This window comes from Eptesicus fuscus, chromosome 1, assembly GCF_027574615.1.
Source record: "Eptesicus fuscus isolate TK198812 chromosome 1, DD_ASM_mEF_20220401, whole genome shotgun sequence".
Classification (NCBI taxonomy): domain Eukaryota; kingdom Metazoa; phylum Chordata; class Mammalia; order Chiroptera; family Vespertilionidae; genus Eptesicus; species Eptesicus fuscus.
Window position 1 is genome coordinate 81,404,446 of NC_072473.1, and position 13,015 is coordinate 81,417,460.

The 13,015-nt window shown below is 37.4% G+C and overlaps 2 protein-coding genes across 2 annotated transcripts in view; both read left to right on the forward strand.

The window, feature by feature from the left end:
- The window catches only part of PAK3 (p21 (RAC1) activated kinase 3), a 184,090-nt gene that overhangs the window by 90,361 nt on the left and 80,714 nt on the right, over positions 1 to 13,015 (forward strand). Inside the window, exon 14 of the mRNA XM_054723775.1 lies at positions 8,908 to 8,971. Within this exon, the coding sequence (XP_054579750.1) occupies positions 8,908 to 8,971 (64 nt within the window). The remainder of the gene's footprint in view (positions 1 to 8,907; positions 8,972 to 13,015) is intronic.
- LOC103301599 (stAR-related lipid transfer protein 4) lies at positions 837 to 3,954 on the forward strand. The gene is made up of 3 exons (XM_054714630.1): positions 837 to 984; positions 2,747 to 2,926; positions 3,362 to 3,954. Exons 1-3 carry the CDS (start codon positions 837 to 839, stop codon positions 3,799 to 3,801), a joined length of 768 nt encoding a protein of 255 aa, XP_054570605.1. The 3' UTR covers positions 3,802 to 3,954.

Below are 13,015 nucleotides of genomic sequence, written 5' to 3' on the forward strand. Positions count from 1 at the left end.
GCAAGGTCATCACAGACCTTCTCCCCCTTCATGGTAGTCTTTGGGGTTACCTTGACAACGTGTACATTGCTTTTTTTGGCTATGATTGTACAGTCAGTACTATAAATTTTCTGTTTTGAATTTTTTGGTAACTTTGTAGCATTTTAGATAATGTGTTTATACTTTGTTGTGTAGAGAAAAAGAGTTGTATTGAATAAATCTAGGATTAGAATGCAAAAAAAAGTTAAGTGGTAGTAACTATTTTATTGCATAAGTATAAAAGCTTTATTAAGATAATACAATGAGATAGGCTTTGAAATGAATCATAACTGAGTTTGAGTCATAAATATAGACTAGCTATATGTCCTTAGGCAAGTCACTCAACTTTGAACTTCAGTTTCTTCATCTGAAAAATAGAGATAATAATACGATAAAATATAATAGGGACTTTCTGAGGACTAAATGAAGTGTAAAGTATGTAAGACACCTAGCACAATAAATAGTAGAATATTTTATTATGCTACTTTTTCAAAAAGGGAGCAACCATATTATTCAATAGTAGAGGACCGGTACACAAATATGTGCATGGGTGGGGTCCAGCAGGCCTGCCTCAATAGGTGCCCATTGGGCCGGACTGGTGGGGGGGAGGGACCGCGGGCAGTTGGTGTCTGGCCCCACCTCCGATTGGGGTGTTGGGGGCCGATTGGGGGCTGGGCCAGCTGGGCCTGGATCAGGCTGGTTGGCTGCCAAAATGCACATCATAGCCACCGGATGTTCTGGTCGTTCCACTGTTCTGGTCACTGGGTTTTTATATATAGATTTAAAAAATAGGGCATGGGGTCTTCTAGTGAGACACAATGTTTGAAATCAGTAATAATTCCAGATGTATGGCTCCTATACAGATGTCAGTGAGAACCTTGCGGTCAATGAGAACCTTGAAACTTGGGGAAGTAGTAGAGGAGCCTGTGCTGAAATATAAAGGAGATAGGGACAGGAGACAGGGAGGTAGAGGAAATGCCTATAGCCCATACCAGAGTGGACCCTCCATCATAGGCATAGAGAAGAGGTAATAGTGACCTCACCTTCAATATCAGGGATCAAATTACAATGAGGTGGGCAGTTCAAATAAAAACGCCCCCAGGCTATTTATCTTTTATGCAGATACTGATTGTGGGGATTAGACCATGGGATCACTAATGGTTGAAATGGACAGATCATCTTTCAGTTTTACACAGACAGATAGCTTGGGCCTGGCTTGTTCATTGTAGTCTGTCTGAATCTGTTGGAAAATAAATAAACCACCCTAGCCAGGTGGCTCAGTTTGTTGGAGCGTCAGCTTGTGCACCAAAGGGTTGAGAGTTAGCACCTACCCAGGTTGTAGGTTTGATCCCTGGTCAGGGAGCATATGAGAGGCAACTGATAGATATTTTTCTCATAGCAATGCTTCTTTCTCTCTCTGTTCCCCTTCCTCTATCTCTAAAATCAATAAAAGCATATCCTCAGGTGATGATTTTAAAAATTGTGAAAAAGAAAACCCTACATTTAAGTGAAATTTTTCATAAGGCACTTACTGTCAGCAGAACTGTGCAATGCAGGAGATTTGTCCTTGGCCTGTCTCTTCTGGGCCCCATAATCACTTTCTCGTCTTATTCCTCACCACCCCCAACATTCCTCACTCAAAACCCTTTTCTTAATCTGCCCTCACATAGAACTGAAATTAAGTTAGATAATTATTTTTCATTTTCTTATGAATCAAAATTTTCATTATACTAAAGTGATAATGTTTTAGTAGAGTTCAACTTAGTTTAATATGTAGGAGAATACATTGAAGGGCTTTTCTGCCATTGAAACTACATCATGAACCCTATTTCCAAATAGTAGTATTTCATGATTTCTTAAATCATTGTAGTTTAAAATAAATAATATGTTTCTTATTTAGGAAATTGCTCTAGTAGGAAATGGTTCTGGTATTGCTATCATTTTTTTCCTTTTGATTTTGAGTTGCTCATTTTTGTCTCTTTTTTCCCTATTGTGTCACAATGTTTTTTCCTTTATTAAATTGTATAAAAGCAAATTATAATGGCTCCAGTGAAATAGGTCACTTTGAAAGCTTGTTTTATGATTTAGAATACTAAACAAGGCCTCCTGTGTACTTGCCTAACATCAGTAGATGGCAGCAAACACTCTCCTGTGAAGGGTTATGGGTGTTGGGATTCCAATTTATTTGAATAGCAGTTAAATTCAGAAGCAGAATGTCATCAAAATGGTTGTCTTTTGGTAATCCTTGTGAAAGGATTTATTTCCAATTTATTTTACCATGCATACCATGGAAATAAAGGCTGAATAATTTACTACCATAAAACCTCATTAACTGAATCCTGCCAATTGGAATTGGTTATAATTTAAAAAGTGGCTTGGGCTGAAGCTTATTTGCTTTTGTTCAATCTATGGAAAAGAGTTTGCTCAGCAAATTAATAGCATAACTTTCTTACTAGTAGAGGACTAGAAATTTCTTAAAAGAACTTTAAAATTGATATTTCAAGTGACTTTAAAATTGATATTTCATAAAAAAAGAAGAAGTCCAGGCCCTTTCCAATTAATAGCTGACTTGGATAAATATAGTTTTCAATGATGTAGAAATCTGTGAGACAATTTGAAAAATGAAATTGCAACTCATAAATTGTTAATTTGGGAGTCGGTTCCTAGTATGACACTTCCTAGCTTGGTACCCCTCACTCCTCGCTTCTTCTCGGGGGAAAAAAAAAAGTGGAAGGCTTGCCTGATGCTGCTGCCTTTGCAACTAAACTTAAAAACATTCTCATCCAGTACCACAGCATTGAAGATGATAAGTGGCATGTTGCAAAGAAAACGAGAGATGTCATGATTTGGAGAAAACCTTCAGAAGAATTTAATGGGTACCTTTTCAAAGCCCAAGGTATTATAAATTGTCAGGCCCAGCCTGACAGGTTGAACCAGGCTGAGGTAGGGAGGTGGGAATTAAGAAAAGAAAGAAAGCAGGACAGTGGTATCGGGAGTACTACGAGAGACTGTAGTGTATTTATTAACTATGTAATGCCTTTTATACACAAACACTGAATAGGAGGTCTGTGAAGAGGAATGTATTCTTTGTTCCTCTTAATCTCTAAGGGAGAGACAGAGCAGAAGGACAAATTCTCGGCACAGCAAATCAGGCAGATTCTCAGTACAGCAAATCTCAGTAAATAGTTACAGACTTCTTGGTAAGCCATGAATGGTTGCTCTCATTCTACTGATAACTGCCATCCAAACAGGCTTGGTAAAACTGTGTGGGTAGGGGGCCAAGCCTTGCTAGCCCCTTTAGGTGCAAGGACCATGTCAGCTTACACCCGGTCTCCAACAATAGATGGTGTTGTTAATGGTATAATGGACCATATACACCCAGGTCCCTGTCGCTTGGATTGGGACAGCTTAATGACTTCATTGGACATTTTGGAGAACTTTGAAGATAATTGCTCTGTGATTCATTACACTACTGCTGGTCAGCTTTGGAATATCATTTCCCCAAGAGAGTTTGTTGATTTCTCCTACACTGTGGACTATAATGGAGGGCTTTTATCCTGTGGGATCAGCCTTGACTGGAGTGAGAAGAGACCAGAATTTGTTCATGGATATAACCATCCCTGCAGTTGGTTTTGTGTTCCACTTAAAGACAATACGAGCCAGAGTCTTTTGACAGGCTATATTCAGATGGATCTGCGTGGGATGATTCCTCAGTCTGCAGTAGACACAGCTATGGCAAGCACTTTAATCAACTTCTATGGTGATTTACAAAAAGCCTTATGAAAGGCATAAGACCTTTAAACTTGTAGTACTATGACCCTCTGAATCAACTCCTTTCAGCTCCATGGCCTGTAAAAATCATTACCCTTATCTCTCATCTTTATAGCTTGTAGAAGAATTTGAGATATTTTTGTGTTATTTTATTCCTAAAGTAAATAGCTGTCTAAGAGAGGGCATTGTAGTTTTCTGAAATAGTTATTTGCACTTTGTTTGGTATGGCAGTCTGTATGTCTACGAATGGAGACCATGACAGAAATCCACCTTGAAGTAGATAGCAGTTCTTTGACTCAAACTCTTAAGAAAATGAATAGTGCCTCAATATGAATTTTTGGCTGCTTGAAATTTAGAGAGAGTACAAGCTTCATGCCGTTAGCTTAAAATAATCTATTTTAGAGCTATTAACATTTTGTGAAAGTTTTAATTTTTTAAAGTTAAATATTAGTGCTTTTGGTATGCTCTATGAGTTTGCCAATATCTTGGAGTTAAAAAAAGCTCTTTATATTTTATAAATATGAACTTCATTGTCAACTGACTTGCACTGCTCCAAGTATTGAAAAGATCAGAAATAAATGGGTAGATATTATAGTAACTATAGATTCAAATCAAATGCAATTCAATTTTGATACCTAGATAGCATTATTTTGTGAATATCTTTAAAAATATGATCGCTTTTTATGTGCATTTATTTTGGGAGTCTTAAAACATTTTTGCATGAAAGAAACAGTACAAAAACTGCCAACTATGTGATGGGGACACACTATTGATTGAACAATAGTCTGAGTTTTGTGAAGTGGCTGGTTGTATCCTGTATTTAGCAACATGGAATCATCTCTCTAGAAGGTCAAATTCAATGAATGTTCTGTACATGATTCAGTTTTAAAAGTATCACTCAACTCATAAAGTATTACTAACTACTTCATAAACATTCATAATTGTGATGAAACTTTTGTCTGAAACTATAACAAATGCATTCAGAGATTTACCCAAATGGGATATGAGTCATTTTGTAACTAGAATGAACAATAATAATTGGTCCCTTGATTCTATGGCTGCCTTAAAGGAACATTCTACACGATTTTAACATCCCAAGTGACTCTGGCTTTTGAACTGTCCACCTAGTTTACTTCTAAAATAAGAACTTGAGGCATCTCAATGTATCCAGGCAAATTTTTGTATGTATCTGTTTGTGTACATGCACTCATCTTGAAATCCATTTTAGTGTTCAATGTGAGTTCTTTCTGCATTGTTATCATTTTATTTCCTTTTTGTGTGTGTGGTTAATATGGAGTAAAGTGAACTCTGGAAATGTATGCCAGATAGGCTACAAAAAGCACAAGAGCATATGGTGGTTCAAGTGCATGAAGGTTTGATCTGTGTTTTACTTTACTGTGTTTTCCTGAGTGTAAAGAAAGCATAAGTCATAGATCCTCAGACCCATTTTGATAAAATGAAAAAAGTTGAGCTGGTTTTGTCTTTATATTTTTGCTATTAGCAATGATGTTTAAAAATTAAATAAAGGGTTGTAGCAAAAAAAATGTTAATTTGGTGGCATCCTATAGATATAACGCAAGTAAAATACATTCTTCAATCCCTGTCTTAAAATATGGGGCATTTACAGAAGATATATATATATATATATATATATATATATATATATATATATATATATAATGCAATACAAAAGGAAATGCATACTTTTATTTGAGTCTAATTCAGCAGACATTTATTGAATTCCCAACATATTCCATACACGCACTGTGTGAGGAGGCACTGAAGATACAGAGGTGAATAAGACATGGCTTCTGTCCTTTTAAGGCACAGTCTATAAGGGAATGTCAAATAAATATAGATATATATAGCATATTAAGTACAGAGAGAGAGAGAGAGAGAGAGAGAGAGAGAACAGTAGTAGTCCAGAGAGGGGAAATTATTACATTATTCAAAAGAATCAGGGGAGGCTTTCTAGAACTGCCAACACTGAAGCTGAGTTGAAGCATGAATATGAACTTGCCAGGAAGAAAACTTAATAAGGACATTGCAGTCTGCGAATAGCATATAAAGAAAGCATGAAGGCATATAGCTGATAATTTTACCTTATTCAATATTACTTGAATATAAAATTGGCGGGGGATTGTGGTACTAGAGTTTTAGGAGAGGAAGCTAAAAGGTTAAGCAGGAGCTGATCATGAGCTACAATTAATTTGTTATGGTCAAATTAAAGGTTCTGGTGGGAAAGAGGTCAGATAAGATGGAGAATGAAGCAAGAACCAAATAATAAAAAACCTTATATTTCATGCCAAGGAGTTTGAGCTCTACCCTGTAGGTGTTGGGGAAGTATCAATGACTCTTCAACCATAATCATATGATCAGCTTTGTACTTTGAGCCATCCTGACAGAGGTATGAAGCCTAGACTGAAGTAGGAAGAGGCTGGAAATGAGGAGTCCAGTGAAGAGGCATTTGAAATAGGCCAGACAAAAATAATGATAGCCCAACTAAAACAGTAGTAGCAAGGAAGAGACAGATTCAAATAGTATCTAGGAGGTAATCAGATACAGGCCCAAGACTCAGTGGACAACTGCATGTGGGGAGTGAAGGTAATGGATGAGTCAAAAAAGACTTCCAGGTTTCTGATTCAGGCTACTGAGTAGATAGATGGTAGCACCATTGACTGAGATTGAAAATACAAGGGAAAAAGAATTATAATACAGCCGAAACCGGTTTGGCTCAGTGGATAGAGCGTCGGCCTGCGGACTCAAGGGTCCCAGGTTCGATTCCGGTCAAGGGCATGTACCTTGGTTGCGGGCACATCCCCAGTGGGGGGTGTGCTGGAGGCAGCTGATCGATGTTTCTCTCTCATCGATGTTTCTAACTCTCTATCCCTCTCTCTTCCTCTCTGTAAAAAATCAATAAAATATATTAAAAAAAAAGAATTATAATACAACTCACATATTATGCAAGTCTTAATTTAACCTAACTGAAACATGGACTCCTATTACAAAAAACAAACAACAACAAAAAAGCAACAACAAAGCTGATGAGCAATCCATGAATGAAATTTTTAATTAATTAGTTTTAAGATATACTGTTTACAGGTAGCTCTAAATTAAGTTGTTCACTAGCCCAGAAAATGGATCATTGTCTAAACTGAGCATAAGGCATTGTCTGTAGCACACAATTTAGTACTTGAACACATATTTTTTTGTTCTTATTCATTTAGACAACACATATTTATTCAGTAGCAGCCACTATTTTAAACACTGAAGTTGCAGAAATGAAAATACAAGGTTCCTTCCCTCAAGAAGAAGCACATTAGTCTTATTAGAAGGATCAGAAAAAAATTCATAAAGGATAATGACTTGAGATTATATTTAAGTGATAAATAAGAATTCATGTGTTAAATAGGAAAGGGAAAGGGGGAGTATCTGCAAAGCCTTGGACAATGATAGTATTACTAGGATATAAAGTTGGAAGGATTGAGAAGAAAGGAATATGAGGCTAGGCTGGTCAAGTATGAGCTAGATGGTGCTTGATGGTAGAGCTTTCTATGCCAGACTAAGAAATTTGAACTTGATCCTGTAGAGAGGAGGAACTTTTGATGAATTAAGAATAATGGTTCAAATGTATGGTAGGTTGACCATACATTTCAGTTTATCCAGGACAGTCTCATATTATGAATTATATAGTTACCATATGTCAAAGGCATCATGGAAGAGGAATTAAGGAAGGCAGAGTTTAGAGGTATGTAACAACCAACAGGATTTTTTGGTAAAGAGATGTTGAGGACCTGAACAATGACAGTGGCCCTGGGCATGAAGAGTATCAGGTGAATAAGAGTGACAATGAGGATGCAGAATCTATAGACCTTCTCCTGATTGGTTCATGTATATAAATCTTGTTTTACTAACTGACTCTACTATTCTTTGGGACAGCGGTCATATTAGTAAAATATAACTCAAAAGTAATGATACTGATATGCTTGCTTCCAAAAAGAAAAGAGGGAGGGTAAGAGATATCCATATAAATTACTCCCTTCAAAGTAATCCCCTTGAGAAGCTGTACCCTTATTCCCATAATGATATGGCCCAGAATTGTTCTGCACCTATTTGAGCAGTGCATTGAAGAGTCAACTGTCACTTCCTCTGGATTTATTCTGAATGGTGAAAAGTATTCATCATCTGAGTAGTATATTGAATATTTTGAAATAATAAAAGTAATATTTTTTCCAAATTCAAACATGATAAATTAATAGTTTTCTTCTGTGACTTATGAACTTACTCCACAAAGTTGGGAGCGATCTATAGAAACAGAAAATTCAATAGTTGTTGCCTAGGAATCATTTGGAAAGCTGAGGGGGGATGAAAAGTGACTGATAACAGGTACAAGGTTTCTTTCTTTTTATGGTGAAAATGTTCTAATATTAGATCATTATAACATTTAGTAAATTTGTACAACTCTAAAAATTTACTAAAAGTTCTTGAATTGTACACTTTAAATTGGTGAAGTTTATGCTATGAAAATCATACCTTAGTAAATATTTTAAAGATTTTTGGAGTGCTAGTAGGGCCCTAGGTTCAGGGGTGTATATTTTTTAAAGCATGAGTCTCATCACTTTATGATTAAACTTTGTTTCCATCTCCATCCACATCTTTCCTAGCATGGTACTGAGTTCATAGTAATTGCTTAATAGTTATTTGTCCAGCATAATTGAATGTAGTATAGTGCTCAATTTTATTTCATTTCAGAGAAGATGGTGATTTTATTAAATAGTGTGTTTAAGTTCTTAGATGTTTTTTATCTGTCTCCTAATGTACAGTATAATTTGTGGGTACTTTCATTAAATGTTGAGTTATGACCAGTCCTTTCTTTATGTTTCACAAACATCAACAATTTTTATTACAAACAGCATAGATTGTTATTAGTACTTAAATTAATAGATTACTATTTATTTAAGAAAATGTATAATTATCCATATAAATTATAGAAATCACACAGGAATGTTGTTCTAATGTTTTGTCATTAACTCTGGCATATTAATTTTTAGTATTACATAAAGATAAATCAATCAGTTTCAACCTCACTCTCTCTCTCTCCTCCCCTCCCCTACTCAGGAAGCATTGTGAGTGTTGGTGATCCAAAGAAAAAATACACAAGATTTGAAAAAATTGGCCAAGGGTAAGTGATTTTTAATTAAAATATCAAAATATATGTATCAAAGATATACATTAAAATTCAATAACATCTTGGATTTCTGGTAATTTATGCTCCTCACTTTCAGAGTTACATTCATGTTTTCATCATCAGTGTTGGCCTTTCTGGTTGGCCAACCAGAACATATCCTGCTGGAATCTTCTCTATTGTTGGGCTGACAAAGAAATTATTAGGGACATTTTGATCCCATTTGGTTAGAAGATTCAAACTGATTTCTCTAGAAAAGTAGTAGGGTTACCAGAAACCTCTTGTATGTATGAAACTCCCTTTATCCCTGCCCCTATATACTTGTATGAATGTTATGCTTAAGATACCACTTCTTTGTCAAACTGGAAAGTGACAGAGTGAGGGTAGGGAAAGTCCTTATTGAATGATCCAGAGATGAATATCTGAGTAAAGAGGAAACTGATCAATAATCCCTAAAAGAGATGGAATGCATCATTTTCACCTATTATGCTCAATAAAAATAAGATTCTAGGATAACCAAGATGGTGGCACAGACAAATGCCAGTACTTGATACCTCCCACAACCACATCAAAATTACAACCAAAGTACAGAGCAACCATCATTCAGAACCACCTGAAATCTGGGTGAATGACAGTCCTATAATTAGATAAGTAAAGAAGAAAGCACATTCAGACTGGTGGGAGGAATGGAGGCACAGAACGAGCTGGTCCGGCACCCATGAGCAACACTTTTTTTTTTTAATTGGGAGGAATAGCTCAGCTGTGGAGACCTACCCTGAGGAGCAAGGGGTCCAAGCCACACAGCAGATGCCCAGCCCAGGGTTCCAGAGATTAGAAGAGGAGTCCGCGTAACTTCAGGCTATGAAGTTGGGGATTGTGGCTGAGTGACACGAAGGCTAATGGAGTCCCATGAAGTTTCTTTTAAAGGGCCAGTTTCTTTTGAACTTACACAGTTCTGCTCCCTCTGGGCTCCAGTGCTATTTAGCAACATTGGAAGATCCAGGGATATACTAGGAGGAACTGCATTTTCTGGCATCAGAGCAGGAACTCAGGGGTGGCTTTCTCTCAGAGTGGGGTGCTTGTAGGGTTCGTTGTTCCTGAGTTGGGATCTCCCCCATTGCAAGGCTGACTGACAGCCATATCTGAGTTTCCATCAGTTTGGCTCACACTGTTTGCTTTATCCTGGTGATTCCCTAAGACCCAACCCATCCAATTTGTAGCCCCACCCAAGGTGTTGGCAGCAGCTTTTCCATATGAATGGCCTGTCCTGGCTCCGGCTTCAAATTTAAAATCTCTCAAACAAGCAACAGCTGACATTAGTATGCCACATACCTATCAATAAGAGGCCCAAGACCCAACACTAGCAAAGCCTGCCTTGCTTCACAGCTTGGCCTTGCTTTGGCACTTCCAATCCCAATACAAATAGCAGCCATCTGCAGATCCATCTGTAGCTTCTGCTGGGTGGCCTCAGGCAGTGGCTAACTTTGCACCTCCAAGGAGGCCCCAGAGCCAGTGCACCCAGTGGACAGCTTCAGACCATATCAGATTATAACTCAACACATCTACAAGCAACACACTCAAGGGAAGACTTAGTGAGCACCAAAGCTCCACTCAAGCAAGTCCTGCTCCATAGGGGTTTCTCCTGCACAGCAGCTGTTCCACTATAGCTGCAGCTGGTCCTCACAGCCAATTGGCCTGGAGGTCAATTCTTCCCACTGACTCCAACAGCAATCAAGGCTCACCTACATCAAGAGTGTGCACACAGCACTCACAGGAGCATACCTAGAGTGCACAGCTCAGGTGACTGGAGAGGCTGAGCCACTGGGCCCTACACATCACCTACTACACAAGGCCACTCTATCAATTCCAGGAGAAATAGCAGCTCTACCTAATACATAGAAACAAACACAGGGAAGCAGCCAAAATGTGGGGACAAAGAAGCATGTCACAAATGAAAGAACAGAAGAAATCTCCAGAAAAAGAACTAAATGAAATGGAAGCAAGACAACTACTGGAAACAGAGTACAAAACAATTGGTCTAAAGTTACTCAAGGATCTTAATGAGAACTTCAAGGGACATAGTGAGACTTTCAAAGATATTAGTGAGAATTTCAAAGACATGAAATAGGACCAGTCAGAAATTAAGAATACACTAACCTAAATAAAGAATAATTTACAGGGATTCAACAGTAGAGTAGAAGATTCCAAGAATCAAATCAATGATTTGGAATATAGGGAAGCAAAAAACACCCAATAAGAAGAGCAAAAAGAAGAAAGTATTCTCTGGGACAACCGCAAGCATACAAACATTCACATTATGAGGGTTCTAGAAGCAGAAGAGAAAGAGCAAGATATTGAAAAAAATACTATCTGAAAAAATAATAACAGAAAACATCCCCTACCTGGTGGAAGAAATAGACATACAAGTCTAGGAAGCACAGAGAGTTCCAAAAAAGAGGAACTCAAACAGGCCCACACCAAGACACATCATAATTAAAATGCCAAGGGTTAAAGACAAAGAGAGAATCTTAAAAGCAGCAAGGGCCTGCCAGGCATGGCTTAGTGGTTGAGTGTGGACCTATGAACCAGGAGGTCATGGTTCAATTTCCAGTTGGGGCACATACCTGGGTTGCAGGCTCAATCTTCACTGTGGGGTGTGCAGGAGGCTGCTGATCAATGATTCTCTCTCATCATTGTTGTTTTTATCTCTGTCTCCCTCTCCCTTCCTCTCTGAAATTTATATATATATATAATATGAAGAGAAAAGTGGTTGGTTATCTATAAGGGAGATCCCATAATACTATCAGCTGATTTCTCAACAGAAACTTTGAAGGATAGAAGGGAGTGGCAAGAAATATTCAAAATGATGAATAGCAAGGACCTACACCCAAGATTATTCTACCCAGCAAAGTTATCATTTATAATTGAAGGTCAGATAAAAATATTCACAGACAAGAAAAAGCTAAAGAAATTCATTACCTCCAAACTAGTATTACATGAAATATTGAAGTGTATTCTTTAAGAAGAGGAAGAAAGAAGAAGAAGAAGAAGAAGAAGAAGAAGAAGAAGAAGAAGAAGAAGAAGAAGAAGAAGAAGAAGAAGAAGAAGAAGGCGGAGGAGTAGGAGGAGGAGGAAAAGTAAAAAAAATATGAACAATAAAATGGCAATTAGTACATATCTATCAATAATTGAATCTAAAAACAAAACAAACAAAGGAATATAATTAACAAAATAAACTGATGGATGAAATAGAACCAGAGGCATGGAAACATGGAACAGACTGAGGACTGATGAATCTCAGAGGGAAGGGGAGAGAGGGGATGGGAAGAGATTAACCAACGGTCTTATGTGTGATATACATTTCCTATGGACACAGACTATAGGGTGGGGTGTGGCTGGAACTGACTAGAGGGGGTCAATGAGGGGATAAAGGGGGACATCTGTATTCTCTCAAAAATAAAGATTTTTTTTTTAAAAAAGAATAAAGATTCCAAGGCCCGACTGCCAGAGACTTGATTCAGAAGTATGGAGTGGGGATCAGGAAACTAAACTTTGGAAAAGTTCTTTAGTTAATTCTGACTATTAATTAGACATGTGAACCAATGGGACTAAATAATTCACCAGAGCTAAAGGTAGGAGTTACCATTTCTACAAATCAGCTGTAATTAGGTATGTCTCTCAAGCCTCAATGTGAAACTAAGTGGAAAGGCTTCAGTTGTCAACTGTTTTAAATAGGGAAAAGTTTTCTTTAAAGAAATGAAGTGATCTTCATCGCTGCCCTTAAATGGAGAATGGGACAAGATATTTTGGTGCACCAATTATTGTGTGACAGGAACCAATATAGTACCTCCGAGGTCTCCTGGATGAGACAAGGGACTGAGAAGGAGAGGATATATCTAATGTGTCTGCAAATTTGTGCTAGCCCTTCAGCCAATAGTTTTTTTTTTTTCAATAAATGAATGTAGGAGTTTCTTTAAGAACTTCACTGTTTTTCCTGGGATTCTTAGGTTCAGAAAATTATATATTATATATAAGCTCAAC

Coding starts and splice junctions, on each gene's coding strand:
- LOC103301599 (XM_054714630.1), top strand. CDS start 837: ATGTTTGAAATCAGTAATAATTCCAGATGTATGGCTCCTATACAGATG. Junction 985..2,746: donor TAGGGACAGGAGACAGGGAG/GTAGAGGAAATG, acceptor GAAAAAAAAAAG/TGGAAGGCTTGCCTGATGCT. Junction 2,927..3,361: donor AGCCCAAGGTATTATAAATT/GTCAGGCCCAGC, acceptor CTCCAACAATAG/ATGGTGTTGTTAATGGTATA.